The sequence below is a fragment of the Malaclemys terrapin genome, chromosome 16, assembly GCF_027887155.1.
Source record: "Malaclemys terrapin pileata isolate rMalTer1 chromosome 16, rMalTer1.hap1, whole genome shotgun sequence".
In the NCBI taxonomy this organism is placed as follows: domain Eukaryota; kingdom Metazoa; phylum Chordata; order Testudines; family Emydidae; genus Malaclemys; species Malaclemys terrapin.
The window spans coordinates 22,469,300-22,491,827 of NC_071520.1; the positions used below are offsets into that span (position 1 = coordinate 22,469,300).

At 42.1% G+C, this 22,528-nt stretch overlaps 1 protein-coding gene across 2 annotated transcripts in view; it reads left to right on the top strand.

Annotated features, from left to right (window-relative positions):
- Positions 1–22,528, top strand: part of TMEM132D (transmembrane protein 132D) — a 416,714-nt gene that overhangs the window by 342,601 nt on the left and 51,585 nt on the right. For both annotated transcript variants that reach the window (XM_054005982.1, XM_054005983.1), the window contains one exon: positions 11,647–11,790. In XM_054005982.1, coding sequence (XP_053861957.1) covers positions 11,647–11,790 — 144 coding nt within the window. The remainder of the gene's footprint in view (positions 1–11,646; positions 11,791–22,528) is intronic.

The window sequence follows — 22,528 nt, forward strand, 5'->3', positions numbered from 1 at the left end:
CTACACAATGAGCTGCCAGAACTCCTGGGTGTTATGCTATGATATTCATTGATCATGCATAGAAACACTTGAATATAGCATGTGCCATATTGAAACACACCTTTGCTTCACCAAAATAGGTACTTAGCACTTGCCTACTGCATCAGGATGAGGTGCATTTCATTCCTTCCTGGCCCTTGTCGTTAACAGCTTATGCCTTGAAGTATGAAATGACTCTTAGCCTGGTTCTTATTTCCCCAAAGGTATTATTGGTCATAATATTAAAGGCTCTGCCCCTTTTTAAAATCCAGCTTTACCTCTTCAAACTCCATGTTGGCCACACATAAAACTATCAGTCTATTTGTTGATCTGAGATATTTCCAAAGATTTGTTCCTCATAGGATCTTAGATATTTGTTTGTCCTTTTGATTAAACTGTAATTTGACTGTGGTAAATTGTATCCAGTATTCAGAGATGAAAGTTCCTGTATCTTATCCTTGAAAGAATAAGTCGTTCATGGTGCTTTCCAGAGGTCAGCTTCCTCACAGAGGTTAAAAATAATTTCATGTCAGGAATGTTCTCTGCATACCAAGGGTGCCATAAGAGGTAGGAGGGGCAGCTGTTTTGGTGGCATTCATGTGTTGACTTCTTCCCTTGAGCAAAATCCAGTCGTTGACTGCTATCTGTTTTTAAGTGGAAAATTTGACAGCTGTACTTTTAAGTATCCAACTGCCTGAGTTTCACTGATTGTCTTCACCAAAGCTGCCCACTCATTCCCTACAGTAGTACCCTGGAGAATCTCCCTTATAAACAGGCCCAGAAGTGCTGATGTTCTCAGCTCTGGGACATGTCATGTTTGGACAGAATCAGGTGGTTTGACTGGCTACCCGTAGGTGCAATTGTCAGTTATTAGCTTTACATTTCTTCCCAAGAAGTTACACAGCATTTGACCCAACATTTAAAAAAAAACAAATTTGAGTATATATTGTTATTGACAAAAATTATGGTATTAATGAATCCCCTCTAGAAATTCGACATCTGTTTCATTTGTTACACTAATTTATGTTCTCTATTAATTCAAAAAGTACAATAAAATCTACAATATTCAGCTTTGTGCAAATGCAGTCCAAGAACTTTTGGAAGCACTTTTTTAATGTTTCATCTCGATTTTGGCCTTCATGGGCAAGTTGTTGCCTCTCGCGATGTGAGCCAAATTCCCTGTTGGGGTGAGTGGGCACAGATCCTGGCGTTGGTGGAGATGCCAGTGCCTACACCAAGAGTGATTTTGACCTTATGTCGCTGTTGAGCCACCGTGGTAGCAGGGTAATGTGTGAGCTGTGTGAACTTTTTATAGCAAAACTCAGCTATTTTTGGAAATGAAACCAGCTGGGTTTCATGTGAAACTTTTTTGACCCATAAAAGTTTAATTGAGCTTCAAAGTGAAATATTTTGCTCTCTCTGGATTTTTGAGATTGAGTTTTGTGGTTTCATTTTAGTTCCTTAATAGCTTACCACATGGGAGGTTTTATGGGTTGAAATACCAAGACTGGAGTTGTTTCATGGGAAGAATCAGGTTTTTAAAATTAATAAGCTAATTATTATTACCATAGCCTAGGAGCTCTAATCATCAGTGAGGACCCCATTATATTAGGTGTTGTACAAACACAGAACAGAGAGACACTCTGTGACCAAAAGAGGTTACAATCGAAATATAAGACAAAGGATAACAAATGGATACAGACAGATAGACGGGAGAGTACAAGGAAACAGTGAGACACTATACATTATTTGACACCTCTATGTCATAGACACTGTGGAGATGGGCCCTATAGAAAACCCACAGATGATTAAGTAGGAAGATAGTAGATAGATGACTGAGATTATGGATGTCATCACTCACTATGCGCCTATTTACAGCATCCTAATATGGATACTCATGGTATCTTACATAAGAACGGCCATACTGGGTCAGACCAAAGGTCCATCTAGCCCAGTATCCTGTCTTCTGACAGTGACCAGTGTCAGGTGCCGCAGAGGGAATCAGCAGAACAGGTAATCATCAAGTGATCCAACCCCTGTCGCCCATTCCCAGCCTCTGGCAAACACGTATCCAATGTATGTCATTGCTCCTTACTGAGACACTGTTTAAATTAAGTGGATTTTTAAGCCTATTACAAGTATATGGGATCTTTAATAAAATGGGAATATAATTTAATTACTTCATGTACATTTTACATTGGCTCTGGTGGGTAATAATGTTGCATCCACATATGTATTATTAAATAAGAGCTTATTAAGTTTTGAGCTATATTATGTTTAAGAATTTCATTCAAGATTAGATTTTAAGGAATATATTAAAACATCTTTTATTTAAAAATTGAGTTTTTTAAAAGAAATTTTTAATTATGCAAATTATTTTCAAATGACATTTTGGGGCGAGAGAGAGAGTGTGTGTTGTCCTTCTTAACGTTAAGGGTTAGTTCTTACATCAGAATATTTCACTGCTGTTTGGATTGTGGAGAAAGGAGAAGCTGGATCCAGAATAGGCTAGATCAGTGAGATAAAACAGATAGCCTACTGGAGAAACTACCATGCCTGTACAATATTTAAGGGATCTGCAGCCACCTCTCTGCTTTGCACTAGCTTGGATCTCCAATTGTTGCTTCATTTCTAAAAAGTAATTGAGACCTCACCCTAACATGCTCCCAAGAAATTTCAAGCAAGATGCATGCCACATACGCAGGAGAGGCATCCCAGATGGCAAAGTCATCTTGCCACCCAGAGCAGGTTTCTCATATTGTAATTTTCTGACAGACCTTGGAGATCACAAGTGACAACACCTCAGTCATGTGGCAATAATCTAGCTACCAGCACTCCCCATGATCCAGGACATTGGAGGGCAATCTACCAGCAGTGTTGTGAGGCTTAGTTAATTTATAAAGTGCTTTGGACTCCCTGGATAGAAGGCACTGTGGAGTGATGTCATGTTATTGTTACTTTCTCCTGACTGTTTTGGGGAGTATTTTCACAGGTACAGAGGATGGGGAAAGAAGCGAACTGCCTGTCCTGGTAGAGAATGGGATTTTTTTTTGTTTATTTTTAAAAGGACCCCAGCATCTAGAAATATAGTCTCTTTTTTTGAGAGAGAGAGAGAGAGAGAGAGAGAGGTGATTAAGTTGTTTCAGTTATTGCTTCTGTTCCCTTACTCCTTTCATGAATTTTTGTGCTTTCACAATCACATTTTCCTATTTAAAAATATGTTTCTATCCCTTATTACTGTGTGAAAGTCCCACACCGTCAGCAGAGCGAGATGACTAAGGCCCCAGTTCAGGAAGGCAGTTAAGCACGTGCTTAAATTCATCCTTATTCAGGAAAGCACTTAAGAGTGGGCTTCACGTTGATCACATGCTTAAACTTAAGCTGGTGCTGAGGGCTCTGTAGAATAAGGAAGCTTTTCGGAACAGAAACCCATCTTGTCCATACACGGGAAACAGTGAAACTGATTATACATCACATGCTGACAAATGAACAAAGTAAGGAAACTGAATAAAAGAGGGACAATCCCCTCCCTCCATTTAATATACACCTCTACCCTGATATAACGCGACCCGATATAACACGAATTCGAATATAACGCGGTAAAGCAGTGCTCCGGGGCGGGGGGGTGGCGCACTCGGTGGATCAAAGCAAGTTCGATATAACGCGGTTTCACCTATAATGCGGTAAGATTTTTTGGCTCCCGAGGACAGCGTTATATCGAGGTAGAGGTGTAGTTCAGATTCAGTAAACTTCATTGTCACTGTTTACACTGATATGTGCACGTGTGTCAAACAGAAGTGTGATTGTGAAGTTTGCACAATGTGGTTTTTTTAAGCCAGTCTCTAGTTCTGATGGTTGCTGAGGAAAGCTGGAAAATACGATCTGTGTGCACCCTGCAGACTCAGGAACCAGAAAGCAAATAAAAAGAACCCAAACTGTGATGGGGTTTTTTTGAGTGGGTGGGGGGAGAAGGATGGTTTTTTGACTCATGATTTTTAAGTCAAGCTCATGATTCTGGGGGATCCTGACTCATGATTTTTGAAAGCTTGCAGTTGGGGATAGTGTGTTTCAGCCAAGCAAGTTGCTTGGGAATGTCCCATCTGTGCCGCTCTGTCATGCAACTAGCCTCTGTCCCTGGCTTTAAAACTCCCACTTCATCTGCCTTAATCATACAGTTCAAAGATGTCGTCAAGCTATAAACCAATGAATTACATCTTTGTCCTCACAACAAGGAGCTGCGAGATGACTCTACGCTTTAGATATGGTCTCAGCTTCACTCCAGGACCGCGGACTAATCCGATATAATCAAATATCAGGTGTTAGGAATTAATAAACATGAACCGTTTCATAGGGACACTGCTGTTTGCTTTATATTTCCCCCCTTTAGCTTTCTTGCTTGGCAAATCTCTGATATGTTGTTGTTTTTGTTGCCCATCCTTGTAGTGGTTAACATAAGGAAAAAAACTGAATTTGACCACATCCTTGAGGATGTCAAGCATTTATAGTTTATTGGTTTAGAAGCTTACTAAATTTAAACAGAAGCATTAACATGGCCTTCGGTTCTCTTGACAGTTATAAACTCTTCCTTGGGGGGATTTCTGTAATGCTGTCTAATCAGCTTAAGGAGTTAATTAAACAGCTGTCACTTAGCTTCTTAATTCTGAGACTTGATGCTAAATAAGATTTTAAATTAGTTATGCATGACTGAGGCATGGATTCTGTGATACAGCTAAGATGGCTTCCAGCAGAAGAGAAGGAGAAGCTAGACCTCATTTAAATAAACAGCAATGGGATTCTGGGTGACACCCAGATTAATGCTCTGGAGACTGATACATGGAAAATCTATGAGGAAAACGGAGGGTACTAGTGAGTGCCAAGTAAGACAGTTTTAAGACGAGCTATTCATTCTCATTTGGTGGCATGTACTTGACCTTAAGAGGTTTTGATAACTGTTATTCTCTTCCCTTTTACAGTCTGTTGACATTAAACCCAAAGACTGAGATACCTCCTGAAAACAGTAAGGAACATATGTGTGTCACAAAACAGGTGTCAAGTCTGCATAGTTTCCTTTAGTTTAAACAAATGTGTGTATTGAGATCTGGCACTCTGGCAATGGGTTATAGTATTTCAATGACCAGTTAATGTTTCTTTCCTTTGTTTGTATAAAGAAATGAACCACAGCAGATGTATTGAACATTAATATGTTTATTCATATGCATCCCACATACTAATTTCTCTTGTGAAATAACTGAAAGCTCTTTAAAAAATCCGTATGTCATTTAGAATTCTGATTCCGTCCTCCGCCTCTGAAAATCAAGAGCCAGTTTCTGTGCTCAGATGTAAATCCAGAGTAACTCCATTGAAATCAGAAATCGGAATCTATATATTTAAAACACCATTTCCAGAGCTCATATTTCAAGCTTCCTTGTATTTTGCTGCTCGTCCTCAGAGCTAAAGGCTATGTGCTGCAAATCAGCTCAAGTTATTTTGAGGAAACATGCCTGTAGGTCTTTGAAAAACAAACTGGTGCCTTGTTCACGGTTGCTTATGGTATTGTGTGGCTTGTAAGGGCAAGGGGGAAAGGCTACTAAAATAAATTCTTTAATCCCGTTGAAGTGCGAAGGGAACAGCGACGATCACCACTTTGTACTTTAATATGAAACAAAGTGGCCCTATTATAAATCCAATGCAGAACTTCAGACATTAAGCATGAGTCAGTCGTCTGCTTGTTTATTCAGGTAGTCATATGAAGACGACCATTCAGATATAACCGTGGGGTAGAGGAAGAGCTATTGGGAGGAGGGGGAAGAATCACAAGATTTACAAAGACATTATTCCTTTCTTTCAGTGTAGGAATTATAGGGCAAACGGCATCCTAAGGGAAATTAAGTTGCAGGGGCACTACCAGTTAAAGATGGGCAACTAATAGGCATTCACATTTGCCTTTCTGGTTAAAAAGATAGTTGCTGTGTGAAGCTTCTCAATGTGTTTCTTCTGGAGGAGTTTATAACCTCAGTTGTTTGATATGAATCTTACTAGATATGCCCACTCCCATTATGGGGAGAGAAATCCGTTCGTAGTCTATCATCATTTTATTTGATTATTATTGGGTTTTGGTGTTCCTGAATTATAGAGATGTGCACCAAAATAAAAGATCAGCGGCTTTTTACAGCTGCTCCGGGAATCAATTTTTACTGGACAGAATATTAGGCTAAAGCCTTTCAAAGCCCGTAAGTATTCCTAGTTGTATTCCTCTGGCATCAAGTCTCCTATAATCCATGATGGCTATGGACAAAGAATATAATATTTCTTCAAAAGATTCCAGTATCATTTTAGCAGCAGAAAATATCACTTTTAAATTTGTAACTGTTTTAGATTTATTGCTTACATGTTGGGAATTTGAATTATAAAACTCTGTTTAGGCTAAATAAGTATCATGTTTGTTTCCTTGGAATGAAATAAGTTTTTTATTTATTTTCACCATGGAAACATTAAGCCTTTTCTAGCCATTAAACAAATGGCTGAAGAAACATTTTTCATGGCCCCTGCTCTTTAAATTGTTGTAAATTCATTTTACACTTCTACATTCAAATGAGAAATGCAGATCAGATATCTAAAGAAGAAATTCTCCAAGTGAATACAGGTAGAGTTGCTGAAAACTGTGTAGACATAATAAGTTTTGGCTGCTGCAAACAGATTCTGAATATTGCTCGCTTCACTTTGCGCCTCTCTGGAAGTATCAAATGGATTTGTCTACTTGGCATACACCAAGTGCTTTGATGCTTGCTGATGGGAAATCATGATCTTATTTTAGAACGTTAGGGGTTTCTATAAGCTCTAGGAAATCTTTCTTTAAAAAGTTTGCAAAGTTTCCGAGAAGACTTTTGTGGTCCTTTAAAAAGTGGCAATGTTGTAATATATTGTGTCAAGCTGATAGGCATTTGGCATCATGCAGCCTATGTTTTTAGGAATGGACAAGCAGGCCAATTTTGAGCTGGATCTAGAGTTTGGATCAGGATCCAGATTTTGAATCCCTTGAAATCTGAGTGATTGGATCCTGAGTTTGGGGTAAAGACAGTCTCTAAACAAAGCAAGAACCAACTTTGTTTCGGTTCTTATCCCACAAACACTTATTTTTATGCCTTTGAGTAGTTTCACTGATGGCAATGAGACTATTCACGTGTATGAAATTAAGCACATGCATCCGTGTCTGCTGGATTGTAGCCTTTAAACTGTAAGGATGCAGTTGGAGTAGGGACCAGGTCCGCCCGCATTTGTACAACACCTAGCACCATGGGACAGATCCAGCTGGTTGTCTCTGGGCATGGGCGGCGGGTATCACAGGCTGGGGGAGGGTCTACCCAAACAGCCAGGCATGGCCCCTCCCATGGCCCCCTCTCCTGCTCTTCCCCTGTGCCGTGGCTGTTTGGGGAGGTCCTGTGGGGCTGGGGGCGCTCTGGGACTGGGGCTGTGCTGCCTGCCCTCCTAGTACTCGGGGGCTGGGGGGTGCTGTGGCTGGCGCTCTGGGGCTGCGGGGGGCAGGTTGGGGCCACGCTGCCAGCCCAGTGTTCCAGGGTTGGGGGCGCTAGCCCGGGGATGGACTGGTGGCCACGGTGGGGGGCTCTGGGCTTTGGTTTGGGGGGGGAGAGGCGTGGAAGGGGCGGGAGCTTGGGTGGAAGGGGCGGGGTTAGCCTCCCCCAGCCAGCAGTTCATGCTCTGCCAATGTCTCTGGGTTATTAATTGGTTATTAAATGGTAACACTAATACTTGAAACTCTACCCCAAACTCAGTCCAAATCTAAACTACCAGTGCATTAGATTAACTTTTTTTATGCTGTTTTTCATTTTTACATTCCTTTGCCAGTACCTATCTGGTGAAATCCATAACACAAGGGTGCTCCCATGTTTTTCTAGCTCACTTGAGTGTAAGAAGTACCAGAAATATTATGATGCTGTCTGTGTTCATCATATTCCAAACTATTCTTTGCAGACCAAAGAGAGTCAGATATGGTTCCGATAAGCTTTAGAACTGCTAGCTGCTTCTCAGAGCAAACTCATGAACATTTTGAGGTTCGCCCTCCACTAGCTGTTAACTAATGTGACAAAGTTCCTCCTCTGCCTTGGTGGGTCGTGTGCTTACTAGTGGATTTGCTCGCCTCAGGGATTCATGGCAGCCCTCAGTTTGGCCACCTTCTATCACTCTCCTGTAGCCATCTGGCCTGACCCTGTCACACTGGGGGCAACTTTTCATTTTATCTCATTAGTCAGATTGTTTGCAAAAGCTCATTATAAACTCTCCTCCCCTATATGGAGTTCCAGCAAGGGCCTGCACTATACGGTACAGACGAGAGAGATCAGGCCACTCACATATCAGATCCAGCTTAATACTAAGGCCTGGATCCTGCCAACGTAGCTTTATTACCATGAGTAGTCCTGTTGAAATGAAGCACATGCACAAGGGACTGCAGAAACAGGGCCTACGGTCTTGGTTCTACAACTCCTATCTGTGCCTAGTAGCTGTTCCATTGGCTTCGGTGGGGCTACTTGTTAGGAGAAGCCTCCCTGTCTATACGGTGTGCAGGAGACTCTCTGTGATGCCTCAGATTAAAGAAAAAAATTAAATCATCTGAAAATTTAGTTCAAACCTCCTGAAGATCCTGGTTGCCAGAAAAATATGTTCTGTTCTGAGAGCAACCACATGCCCAAGACTAATGGGCCTCATGCTGCAGGCTGGCTGTCCTTAGAGTCATTTACCTTTGTGTGACTTGTAATTTCAGACTATCTGAAGGGTTTGGGGACTGGTTGGGGGATAAAGGGACCTTTCTTCTTTACCATTCCTTTTGTAAAATTCTATTTCCCGCTCCCCTTAAAGATCATGAGGTTTGCAGGGGCAGTCTCTGGCAAGGCAGCTATCAAAAGACGAGGAGTTTTTTTCCTTCTTTAGATACTGCTTTGATCCCAAATAAAGTGTCTGTTCCTTTAAATAGTGTGAAGAGCCCCTTTTTTTTATCCCCAGCCTTTAGATGAGAGAGATCGATGCTTCCCCTCTCTCTACCCCGAGAGACAGCAGGGGGAGTCGTTGTCTTCTGACTACGTGGTTTCAATCTTACTTTGTTTCCTTCCACAAGTGAAATCAGGTCAGGCTCAGAACCCATGGCGTGAGCTATTTAGATAATGAGAAGTTAGTACTTGGGGGGGCTTTGGAAGCCTTTAGTTCATAAGAACCAGTTGAAATCAAGGAGCTCTTGTTCTATGGGATATTCCTTGATGCAGAGGTCTGGTTTTGAAAAGCTTAAAACCTTTCCAGGAATGAGCAGAGCCTTGTAATTAGGAATGGAAGAATGCAGGAGCCAAATTGTTCTCTCTGTTTCCCTTAGTGTAAATCAAGGATAACTGCAGAGAAGACAATGAAGTTACACCAGGGTAACCGAGAGCCCAATTTCGTACTGTGTTTCTGAGTCAAAATGTAGTCATAGAATCTGAACCACAATCCTTAAAATGTATAAGTAATGCAGCTAGCGGGTAATATTCCTTTTGAAATAAATGTGGCAATAGTGATATAATAGTAATACTATTCACTTATAGAGCTCATCTCAGTAAAGAGCTCAAAGCACTTTTCAGACAGCTTTACTCTTTGATATATGTATTATCCCCATTATACAGAGGGGAGATTGAGACACAAACAGATGAAGCAACTCGCCCAAGGTCATATGGCAAATCAGTGGCAGAGTCAGGGTAGTTATCAGCCTCACCATCCCAAGCTCTAAGAACAAGACACACTGGTTCTGATTCTCCAATGCCCTGCTCTCTTTGTGGTCACTTACACCAGATCTGAGTGGTTGCATTTTAAACTCACTCTGCAGTGGCATAACCAACTATACGAAGTAGAGAGCAGTGGAGACTGAGGCTCATTGCCTGTGTTTATACGGCCCCAATTACCACAGTATCGGAGCACCACACAGTCCTTAGTGTATTTATCCTCACAACACCCCGATGAGGTTCGGAAGTACTATTGTCCCTATTTCACAGATGGAAAACTGCGGCACAGAGAGGAAGTCTTTGGCAAAGCAGGAAATTGATCCTGGATTTCCTAGGTTCTAGACTAAAGCCTTTACCACTGCACCATCCTTCCTCTAACTATGTGAGCACTGTTTTCGCTGATGTTTTCGTAAAACATCAATGGCTACAGAATACAGTCTGGAGCAGGGCTCCAATGGTTAAAGGTCAAGGCTTAAAACATGGGTACTTTCAGGTGACTAGCAGGGCCGTTAACTGAGATCAGCATGATGAGGTCTCCTAAAGTACCCACTGCTAAATACTGGGCACATGCATCCTCCTACTGTGTGGAATCTCCTCTGGATGTCATCCTCTAATACCTGACTGATATTCATTGAGTGGCAATCAGGGAAGGGGGAATACCCTAACAGCTCTGCCGATAGAAGAGAGTTTGGCCCCAGAACTTCGCTGTACAGAATCAGGGAAACTCTTGAAGCACAGAGTTTCTGCCATACATTTGCAGCTGTATGAGCGGCAGCTGCGTTTAGTGGATAGAGCACTGGACCTGGAAGCTATTCCTGGCTCTGCCACTGGCCAGGTGTGTGATCTGAGGAAAGTCACTGCCGCTCCGTTTCTTGTATCTGTTTAAACTGTCCGTTCTCAGGAATTGTCTCTCATTCTGTGAACAACACTAGCACAATGGGTCCCCAGTCTCAGGTCGGACCTGGTGCTACTATAATAGAAATAATAAATATCAGTAATTATTAATAATGAACACTGGGTTAAAGAAGAGGGCATTCTGAGTGATGGGATCTAGCACTCATCCAAGTCAGACCAGACACATCACCTCCTCCATATATTGCTGGCTCAGACTATTTTAAAGATCAGGGTACCCGAGCCTGCTCCTCAGCCATCCCCAAGAGAATAATTTTGTGCTTTCTACCCCCATCAGGCTGGCTAGACCCTTAAAAACAGGTCTCGTTAAAACACCACACCTGACTAATATCATACAGTGCTGCATTGCTACAGTGTTCTGAGCATTGCTATTGAGTTCTATAAGGGGAGATCAGACACATGTAAATAGACATCCTGGCCCCACGGAAGTCAATCCCATTGTCTTGAATGGGGTAAGGATTTCACTCCTAAAGGCTTGTCTACACTATCCGCCAGATTGATGGGCAGCGGTCAATCCAGCAGGAGTCGATTTATCGTATCTAGTATAGACTTGATAAATCGAACGCCGATCACTGTAGCGTTGACTCCAGTACTCCACCTCAACAAGAAGTGCAAGGGGAATCAACGGGAGAGCGTCTCCCATCGACACACCGCAGCAAGTAGATCTAAGTACATCAACTTCAGCTACATTATTCACATAGCTGAAGTTGCGTAACTTAGATCGATCTACCCCCCCCCCGTAGTGTAGACCAGCCCTATGTGTTACCTTCCACTTGGTGCAACTTACTGTACACTTGTCCCATCCTCTGTGCCAGCAATTCTTGGGAGGTCAATTGAAAATTAACACAAGTTTCATTTTTGAAAGGCTAGGCGAAGAAGAGGAGAGCTGGTGTTTGGTGACAGAAAGGTGGGCGAGGAGGAAGCATCTGAACCAAGGCTTTGTTGTTTCATCTTTTAGGAAGCTGAGATCCTGAACACAGCAATTCTCACTGGGAAAACTGTGGCTGTCCCTGTCAAAGTAGTCTCAGTGGAGGAGGATGGGACCGTGACTGATCTTCTAGAATCCGTGGAGTGCAGATCGTCTGACGAAGACGTAATTAAGGTGAGAATCTATCATTTAATTAAGGGAAGGCCACATCCCTGCAAGAAACGCTGCCATAGTGTTCTCTGACCTGCCAGGGTCTGTTCTGTGTGGCTAGTTTAATCCTTTCCTGACTATCTTTCCATTAAAAGACAAAGAATTATCATCAACATTGTAATGTATAGACTGGTGCACTAGACCTATTAAAACACACTGAAAACCCCAAAACTCCACCCGGCATCTTAGGGTGTGTTTGTCAGAAATAAAAAAACAGATAGGAGGCCAGTGATTGATAGGGCACAGCAGGGTCCTGACCACACCCCTGCACCTGTAAGTCTATCTTAGCTCTACACCCACAGATGATTCATCTATGCTGGGATGACTCTGTCCTGGCTGGCTATGCTGGCTTCAGGGTAAAGTTAGCACAAAGTCTGATGCAGGGGAGACTCTTACCTAAGGACTTTGTATTTGCGTAACTTGCCGTTCTCTCCCCGTGGTGTAAATCTGGAGTAGCTCGGCTGGGGTTAATGGCATTCCAGCATGGTAAAAGTGCAAGGGCTAAATTCTGCTCTCAGTTCAATGGAGTTGAATCAATCAATGGGGCTACACTGGGGTAACTGACAGCAAAATTGGTCACTGAACGGCCAGAAGACAGTGAAAGAAAGTTTGTGTATTCGTAAGTGTAACTTACACCCCCTATCCTCTTATTAGCTGTTTTCTCTGGTTTCATCCCTCTCTTCCAATCCCGCAGTGGGTGTGTCCACACTGCAGCTGGGAGCTGTCTCCCAGCCCAGACGATGGACCTCTTGTAATTAGGCTTGCGCTGGCAGAGGCTTGGGCTATTCACCCAGCTCAAGTCCACTTTATTCCCTGGGTCCACGCTCAGCTCAGTTCAAGCTTCCCCTGCGGCGTCCAGATAGCTACGTTTAGTGCATTAACACAAGCCCACCAGTGCAAGTCCGTCTCCCTGGGTTGTGCAGCTCACTCCCAGCTGCAGTGTAGACATACCCACCAAGGGACTGGAAGTGGAGCTGTACCCAATGAGAAAGTTACACCAGCGTAGGCTCAGGCTCAGAGTTGCTTGTGCTGTGTAACTCATATTACCGTTCACATTTTCTCTGGCCCCTTGCCTCCAGCTGAAGTTCATTTGATTTCTTGGTCATTCCAGCTCCTCTGCTTGAAGGGAAAGTAAACAGATGTATTAAAATGGAAAAAGCCTTGAGAAATGCGCCAAGAGATAGCAAGTGCTATGAGCCTTATTCTGCTGAGGACCGTAAAATGAAAATGAACCTCCATGTGATGGGAGGAAAATTGTTTTGCAAGTGATGTGCCTCCCACTCATAGGTGTGATTTGGAAGAAGAAAGAAAAAGAAGAAAAAATTGTGACAAATAAAACACAAACACCTACACATGAGAAATTACCCAATGTATAGGATGTCTTCATGAGAGAAATATGCTGAAGCATGATCCGGTTTCTTTTGCCAGTGATCTCTAAGTATGGTAACCTGACTTCCAGGACTTTCTGCCTCAGGGGACTGGTCCTGCAAACCTTTGGGCATGTGTGTCACATGGTTTTCAGGATCAGGCCCCAAATGTGTAAGAAAAAAATGCAGCTAATAAACTCAGCACTTTCTACATCCCTTCAAGCCAGGTGGCATGCGTGTCCCAGTCAAATTTTCACCTCTGAGCTGAGGGCACCATGTGACCCCTGGAGTTCAACTTTTCCTGATTTCAGTTCCCAGCGCTCAGCACTCACAGGTGCTCTACTTCAGAATAAAAGCAGCGTGAATTCATTCTCCATTCCTTTTCTTTTTAAATTTTCACTCACTTAACCTGCCAGCACATTGTTAGTGCTAGAAATGATTTTTAAAAAAAGAACTAGATAAATTCATGGAGGATAGATCCATCCATGGGTATTAGCCAGGATGGCCAGCGATGGTGTCCCTAGCCTCTGTTTACCAGAGGCTGGGAATGGGTGACAGGACATGGATCACTTGATGATGACCTGTTCTGTTCATTCCCTCTGGGGCATCTAGCAATTGGCCACTGTTGGAAGACAGGATACCGAGCTACATGGACCTTTGGTCTGACCAAGTATGGCCGTTCTTATGTTCTTATGATTGCCTCAAGACGAAAGGTTCAGATCTGGCTTTTGAAGATAAAATTAGATGATCCTAATAGTCTTCAAATCTGTAAATCTATGTAGTGGACATCTCAGTCATAGAGGCCTTGATCATGAAAGGTGCCGAGTACCCTCAACTCCTGTTGACTACAAGCCCATCTCTAGAACAGTTACTCTTCTGGCTTCAATGGGGATTAAGCACTTCACAGGAGATAGTCAGATTGGGCCATATATTTTTCTTTCATGGGTGCACAAGCCTCATTATGCATATTCTGTAATACATAGTGATGTGCTATAAAAGGTTGTAGATTTCACCATCAGCTTTCTGCAGGAGTGAAATGGCCATTTGGTTTATTCAGTGTGGAGTAATACAACTATGAATACTAAAAGTTTTTAAGAAACCCGGCATATCCCATTTGGTTGGTATATGTTAATGAACAAGGGAAGACAACGATAGATAGTGCTGGAGAGAGACAATGGTGTGAGGTGGGTACAAGAAACCTAATAAGAGAATGACAACAACATGGGTTTGTCTGGAGTTTGCCATTATCACCTCAGACACTCTCAGCTGGCTGTCCTTAAAGATAGGCTTCTCTAGAGGAGAAAATGAGACAGACAGCCAAAAATTAGAGTTAAACCAGGCCAGCTAAAAGCAAATTCTTTTGTGAATCCAAAGTTGTTGTTTTTTAAATATTTTTAAACCTAACCCTTAATCAGCCAATGGGCCTTAATCACTATAGGCCTCTCCCTGAGCTGGTATAAATCAGCCTCGTTCCATTGACTTCAGTGGAGCTGTGCCAATTTACACAAATTGAGGATCTGGCCCTGTGTGAAATTTTCCTCAGTCGAAGGTTGACAAGAACATTGTGCTCTCCCAGCTACGCATTTTCCCATTTTAATTAGGATGCAAACACCAGCAGGAAATGTTTAGCTCCAAATCTATCGTCTCTGGGCCCCATTAGCTGATCTGTCTTTCCTAGTGGACATCTTGTAGCATTGAAGTGAGACTGAAAGCTCCATTTTGTTCCAGTGGTGCACACCAGCAACTGAAGGCTTTGCTTAATATTCCTTGACGTGCGCCCTTAAGACCAGTGCAGGTAATCCAATGTTACTGTCAGAGGAGCAACCTGCTGAGAGCTTCAAGTTTACCTCCAAGTTAAGGAGGGAAGTAACAGGTAACTGAAAAGCTTGAAATGCATAGAGCTGTAGATGGTGAAAAGTGACTTTTGTTAGCTATATTTCAACTTTTCTGTCAGGGGATTGTAACTAGAGTTGTACAAATAACTGATTTTTCAGTTTGCTGGGAGTTCCGAAAAATCCGGGGGAAATATTGTGTCATATCGACCCAAACAAAAAAATTTCACAGCACCGAAAAACTGAACATCTTTTGTTTCAGGTCAAACAAAATTTTGTATTTTGATTACGTCAAAACATTTCATTCACCCTGTAATGAAACATTTCATTTCAATTTTGAAGTTTTTTACTTTTTAAAAATTATTTTAATTAAATTGCAGTAAATTTAACAGTAAAAAGTCATTTTGAATGGAGAAATCTAAATGTTTTCATTCAAAAAAAATTTTTTTTAAATAGTCAGGGTTTTTTCAACTGAAACATTTTGTCAAATTCAGCGCAACGTCAGAAAATGTTTCAGCTGGCCAAGTCTGTACCTTTCAGTGAAAAAGGTTTTGGCTGAAAAACATCGCTTACCTCTAATTGTAACATTTACGCCTATTCTACTTGTCTTAGGCCACTTCATCTTCACAATAATGCCTTGTACAGAAGATGAGGCCAAGCAATTTGAAAGTCCAGCATGTTATATGTTTCCTTTTTAAAGTCTACACAGGGTTTCCATTTATCTTAACACTTGCAAACCCAGCCATCATGCTGGTGGCTTCTGATTGCACACGCCTTTCTGTCTCTCTTAATGCTCTTTTTTTCCTGCTTCTGCAGGATCCTTCTGAGTCTGGTAAATCTGCTATTGATTTAAGAAATGGATTTGTTTAATGTAGGTTCAGAAAGAAAAATTACAAATTTGTTGACGTATTGCTGAGCCATTCTGGAGATCATGGACCAAATCCTTAGCTTATGTAAATGAAATCAGTGATGTTACATCAGTTTAGATCAGCTGAAGATCTGGCCCCTCTTCCTGTGTATGGTGATATTTATAAAGAATGTGTTTGCACTTTAAAGTGTTAATAAAAAGGCAACATGGCTAAGAATAGGTGGGTGAGTGTGAAGCCACCATATCTCCTGTGCCATTTAAAACTTAGACTGGACAGGGAAATGTAGAATACACAGTGATCCTTATTAAATAGTTAACATTTGCCAACCACACTACAGTAGTTCCCAGTGTTTAGAAAAAGAAATAAATGCAGCATCCCAGCATACAATCCTACATTGGCAGAGGGGTAGACAAGACCTAGGTCCTTTTCATCTTTAATTTCATCTGAATCCTAGTAAGTTAGTGGACACATTTGCGTTGTCTGGAAAGTGCAACGGGACCCATTGAGATTAGAGTGCTGCACTAGTAGCAGCATCACAGCTGAAATCTTAGAAGAGTCCAGTTTTTCCGTAGAGGCCCAGGGAAACACAAGGTATAGCTACACTGCAATAAAACACCCCTGGCTGGCCTGTGTCAACTGACTCAGGTTCACAGCACTTGAGCTGCAGCCTATGAAATTGCAGTGTACTGTAGACATTGAAGCTTGGGATGGAGCATGGGCTCTGGGACCCCGCAAGCGGGGAAGGTCCCTGAGCCCAGGCTCAAATGTCTACGCTGCATTTTTATAACCCCGTGACCCTGAGTCAGCTGACACAGGCGAGCCACTAGTGGTTTATTGCAGTGTAGACATATCCACAGAGACACATACCCACAGCGTCTATCCAAGGTGGCAGGTTTTAATGGGTCATTAATGCAAAGCACCGGGGAGCTGTGGGGTGGAATAACTCAGGGGACTGGTAGTGGCTCACAATGACCTAGAATGTAGCCCAGTGACTGAAAATTGTTGCTTATGAGACAGACTTCGAAATAAGTAAGTGGTTGGTTCAGTTCAGTTCTTCCTATTCACGGCAGGGTCCTCATCCTTGTATTTATCTTTAAAACACCCAAGCAAATCTTTGGGGCTATATAAATAACGAAATAATTATCCTTGAGCAAGTGTCTGTATCCCAGAAATCATCCTTGCAACTTCCACTCTTAGCAAGAGACCAGGAACTGAATGGGAATAGAGACCACTAGCGATGGCCCCTGAGGCTGAGACACAGGGGTGGGGTGGGCAAGGTTGCACTGCCATTGTCTGTTCTGTAACTGATCCAGGGCTATCGTGGGGGCTTCCCAATCCAGAACTATCAATCTAGCAAATTCCACCAGCATTTAATTCACTTCAATTTGGACTGGGTGCGATTTAAAAAAGTGAGGAGCCTGGGATTAGGTTTTCACCATTCCCCTGGGATTAGGTTTTCACCGTTTCACCATTCATTTAGCGCTCGTACAATGCTTTACATTTTCCATCTTCTGTAAAAACGATAAATCTGGAACATGCCTCAAAAGAGAAGCAAGTATTTTGGTCTAAAGTAAATAGGATGAAATTCAATAAAGACAAAGGCAAAGTACTCTACTTAGGAAGTACAATCGGTTGCACACATACAAAATGGGAAATGACTGCCTAGGAAGGAGTACAGCGGAAGAGGATCTGGTGGTCATAGTGGATCACAAGCTAAATGGGAGGGAACAGTGTAACACTATTTCAAAAAAAGCAAACATTATTCTGGGAGGTATTAGCAGGAGTGTTATAATTGTAACCCTTCTGCCAGGCAGAGCCAGAAGCAACCAGGGCCGGGTTCAATATGTAGAGGTTCCTTTCCATCAATACAACACAGAACCGGCTTGAGCCCCCACCCAGTAACCTGGGAAAATTATACACCACCCTTTGGCGCCTCTGAGAGGCAATTCTTCCCCACTTGCAAACACAGAGTCTGAGTGTGGCAGCCAAAACTGATTACTTTGACACCACTCTATCTCCTGAATATCTAACCAGAGCAGGAGCAAACTGTATTTACATAAACACACCCAAAGTCTCTCCCCCTCCCAGGGTAACATTCATTCAGGCCCTGCTTACATAATCAAGACATGAGGAGTAATTCTTTCACTCTACTCCGTGCTGATTAGGCCTCAACTGTTTGCTAATTTATTGTGTCTAGTTCTGGGCACCACATTTCAGGAAAGAGGTGGACAAATTGGAGAAAGTCCACAGAAGAGCAACAAAAATGATTCAAGGTCTAGAAAACATGACCTGTGAGGAAAGACTGAAAAAATTGGGTTTGTTTAGGCCGGAGAAAAGAAGACTGAGAGGGGGCATGATAACAGATTTCAAGTACATAAAAGGTTGCTACAAGAAGGAGAAAAATTGTTTGCTTATTGAAACCAGATAAAGATATGAAAAGGAAAGTAGCTCTAAAACCCTAGTGCATGTTGGAGCCACACTCATAACAACAGAAGGAATTACAGGTGAAATGAGCTCAGGTGCACGAGGCCTTCTGTACCTGGTAAGACCTATGAGAGTTTGGTCCAGATGAAGAGGCAGCACAGGGTCTATCTGCAGCTCACTGTGCTATGATGAGGTAGGCTTCCTGCCAGTTGCACAAGCAAAGGGTCACCCTGCAGGTCCATGGCTAAGGGGTGGATTTCCCAGTGCCGGCATCTATTCTGCCCAAATTCTGATCTCTCAGCCTGTGGGTGGATAGTGGAGTAGTGAATTTCATCCCAAGAGCATTGCTTACTTTATTATCAAATCACCTCTGCAGAAACAAGGCCCAAACTGTTCAGATATGAATAATCAGCCTGCTTCTGGGGTAAGGAATATAAGGTGATTTTGTTCCAGCCACTCAGAGTGGTGCTGAAAGGACAGTAATGCCTCTGACATTTTGTAAAGTCTTATTGCAGAGTAATAAATCCTGCACTAAAACACAGTGTGGTCTTGTTAGTGGCAAAAATTACCTCTCTCTAGTGAAGTGCCACACATTACATGCTGCTCCCACCAGAACTAAAGTATCCAAGCCTTTTAAAAAGCCTAACTCAGGCAGTGTTTTAAAACATTAAACGTTTAGCAACTGCTTCTCCTCTTTCTTACATCTAGGTAATAGAGGAGAAAATTCACCTCTGTGAAAATCCGTGAAGTGACACTAGTTTAAAACCAATGGGAGAAGATAATCAGGCCCATGATTGTGAGTGGGGCTGCAGTTTGACCTTGACAGTTGGAGTGTTGCCAATGCTCACGATTTTATTGTGTCATTATAGTTGGTGTTAAATCTCCAGTTCTTAGAGACATGTGATTGGGTGAGAATTCCAAGCTTTCCTGTTTCAAAAGTAATTTTTTAGCCCTCATGGTGGCAGATAAAAACTTGAAAACATGAAGTAAGAGTATCCTAAAGTTGCAAAAAATCAGAAGCTGAATAAAAGCATTATTTTTCATTTAAATCTCATGATTTTTAAGACAATCTCGTGATTTTGGGGGCCTGCCTCATGGTTTTTGAATGGTTGGAGTTGGTGATACTGCAATTAAAAAAAAAAGTATGAGTGATCAGTAGAGGTTTTCAGAATACTTCAAATGAAAAATTTTTGTGTTAGAAAATGGGGTTTCATTAAATAAAAATTTTCTGTGGGAAAGATTGGCCTCAGCAGAATTTTCTGTTGGGAAAATCAAAATGAAACATTTCCTTTTGGGTCAGCTGGATATTAATCTCGGTGTCCATCTGAGTGTTCATGAAGTCTCAGTTCTGGGTTCCTCATGCCTCCGTTCTCCCCTTTAGGCTCTGGTCCTTGACTGGACTACATCTCCCATGATGCACTGTGGTGTCTCACTGTGGCTGAGCTTCCATGATGCAATCTTATTAACATCAGCTCATCTTGAAACAAAACTTTACAGTGCGGATCAGCAAATGGAAATGAAAAGTTTCAATTCAGGGGTGTCTAAACATTTATTTTGATCAAAAGAATTGAAATAAATAACTATGATCTCAACCCAGTTTCAATATTCCTTAATGAAAATGTTTCTAAACTTCCATGAAAAGTTTTGAATGTTCATCTTTTTATCCCAACTCAGGATGAAAATAGAAGTGGGATAGAAATTCTGTTTTATAGTTAGCTATAGTGATCAGAGGGGAAAGAGCAAAGCTCATGAAAATATGATAAAAATAAAAGTCACAAGAATAACTAGTGTGGTCCGACTTGATGCCATTTTTAGAGGGAGCAAAAATAGATCCCTAATCAGGAAAGGCAAAAATATGTACTGAAAGCAGAATTTGCCTTATCACCCCACCCCGTGGCTCCCTTGGAATGAACTGAAACACTCACTGAAAGTCATCAGTGCTCATTGCAAGAAGGGTCACGGTTTACCTTGGCTCTCAGTAGAGTTGGTTGACCTTTTGCAATCACCCACACACAGAAGTCTCTATGTGGCAATAATCATGGCTATGTTTTTTTTAGAATCATGAAAAACATGGAATATAGGATGAAAGTGGAGCTGTAGCTATGATAGTACATAGGTCAAATTCATTGCTGGCATGAGACTTCCAGTGATGTTGAGGGAGTTGCCTCCACATAGGGCATCAGTGAATTTGGCCCTTTGTGCCTACTTGGCAGAGACTGTATGTCCAATGCATTGGGGGAAATAACCTCCTCTGTCCATTGATATTTCTATTTAATAATAGTAAAGAATGAGCCTGATAAAGAGTAAGACAAGCTCCTTCAGGGTATCCAAATGAACATCTCTCACTAGGGTCTCGGTAAGGAATTCCTTCCAGACTGACTAACGGGGCAGGGAGCAAATAAAAAGAGCACAAGAGACAATAAACCCAGTTTCACGTCTCATTAGTAGGTGATCCAAATTGTTTATGGTGAGATGCAGAAAGGCAGGTCATGGTCATTTGTGGTTGTAAGAAGCAGGAAATGACCTAGTTTGCAGTCAGCCAGGCATTGTCTCTTTACTGTTACTTAATTGGGAATTTCTTCCTTTGAAGAGAGTGGCTGCATTCTGAGATTTTGGAAAAGGCGGTTCAGTCCCAGTGTCAGTTAGTAAGGTAGAAACTGGATGCCTTTCTAGAGTTAGAAGACTGAGGAGGCAAAGTGTGTGAATTGGGGAAAGGAGCTCTAATAGATCAACCCATCCCCAATTCCTTCAAGGGAAGTAAGTTGTATTTACTTTTGACCAGGCATTTCCATGGTAGCATGAGGTCATTAACATAATGACATTATACATTTGGAAAGTACCAAGGATCACCTCTTACCATCTCCCCTATCATTGCTGGAAATCCACCACATGGAATATGATTGTCTGATTTCCAATCCCTCCAGAAGAAAGTAAAACAACATAAAATCCCCCAGTAATATGGCACGGAGCTAGTCAATCTATAGATCCCACAAATGAAGATGCTCAGATTTTGAGGGTCATATAAGTGCCCAGGCAGGCAGATTAGATTGACAGGTAGATCACCATGTTTAAATATCATATGGTCTATGAGAAAACATAGATGTCCATACGGGATGGGATTTTCAAAAGTGCCTTGACTTCCAAATGAGTGTTGGGTGTCTGGCTCTTTCACCCAGAATGTACTGCATCCCAGTAATGATGGAGGATTCTTCCAGTACTTCCTGGAAAAGATAAATCCAAAGGTTGATTGCCCTCTCAGAGAAAATGACAGAGCGAAAAAATGGGTGGGCGGGATGAGCAGAAACACAAATGGAGCCTAATTTTCTTCTTTCTTACACGGGGGTAGATCAGAAGTAGACACACTGAAGTTAATGGAGTTGTGCTGCTATAAGTGAAGGTGAATCAGGCACAGGGAATCCAACAGGACAGCTCTCCAAAGTAGGAACTTGCATTAAAGAATCGTAAGATGAGAGCCGTACGCCGTGCTCTTAAAACACTCTCCCCCGCTCTTAAAAGTCATCACGTTCTCCGGTTACTGTGATTTGTAAAAACAGCGTCTATCACCTTCTTTTTAAAGAGGTCGTATTTATAGTGCTCAGTGCAGGCTCCAAGTCATCCTGCCAATGAGGATTCAAGACTCTTAATGCTGTTTTATTACCATGCAGTAAAATGTTACAATATGGCAGATAAATTACTGTCTTCTCAACCCAGTTTAGGATTTTTTTCTGGACATAGTGGGTGCGATGTATCTACCAAGCTTTGTATCTTTTGTTTATCATCTATAGGACTGTCCAGGTGTTGTGTTCGCTACAGAAGCTCTGATATTGTTGCAATATAAACATACATGACCAGATCTTCAGGTTGTGTAAATCTGCATAGCTCCACTGACTCCAGTGGTTCTGTGCCAATTAATAGCAGCTGAGGGTTTGGCCCATTGCCTGTAACTTAGCAGAGAAGCTTCTGGAGAGTCTAGGTCCTGAAACCACATCTGTCAACCTGAAAATTAGATACAGGGCTTGTGGGAGAGTGTTGAAGCCCACAGAGACAATGGGAGAAGCTAAGGGCTGGTTGGAGATATAGGGATATACTGAAGGAAAGGGAGCCAAGGAAATGGGGTGGGGTGCATAGGAAGGACCTAATTGAACCCAAGCCTCAAGAACTGTGCACAACTCTAGCCCACAATCCACCCTCTCTTCTCCTTAATTGATGA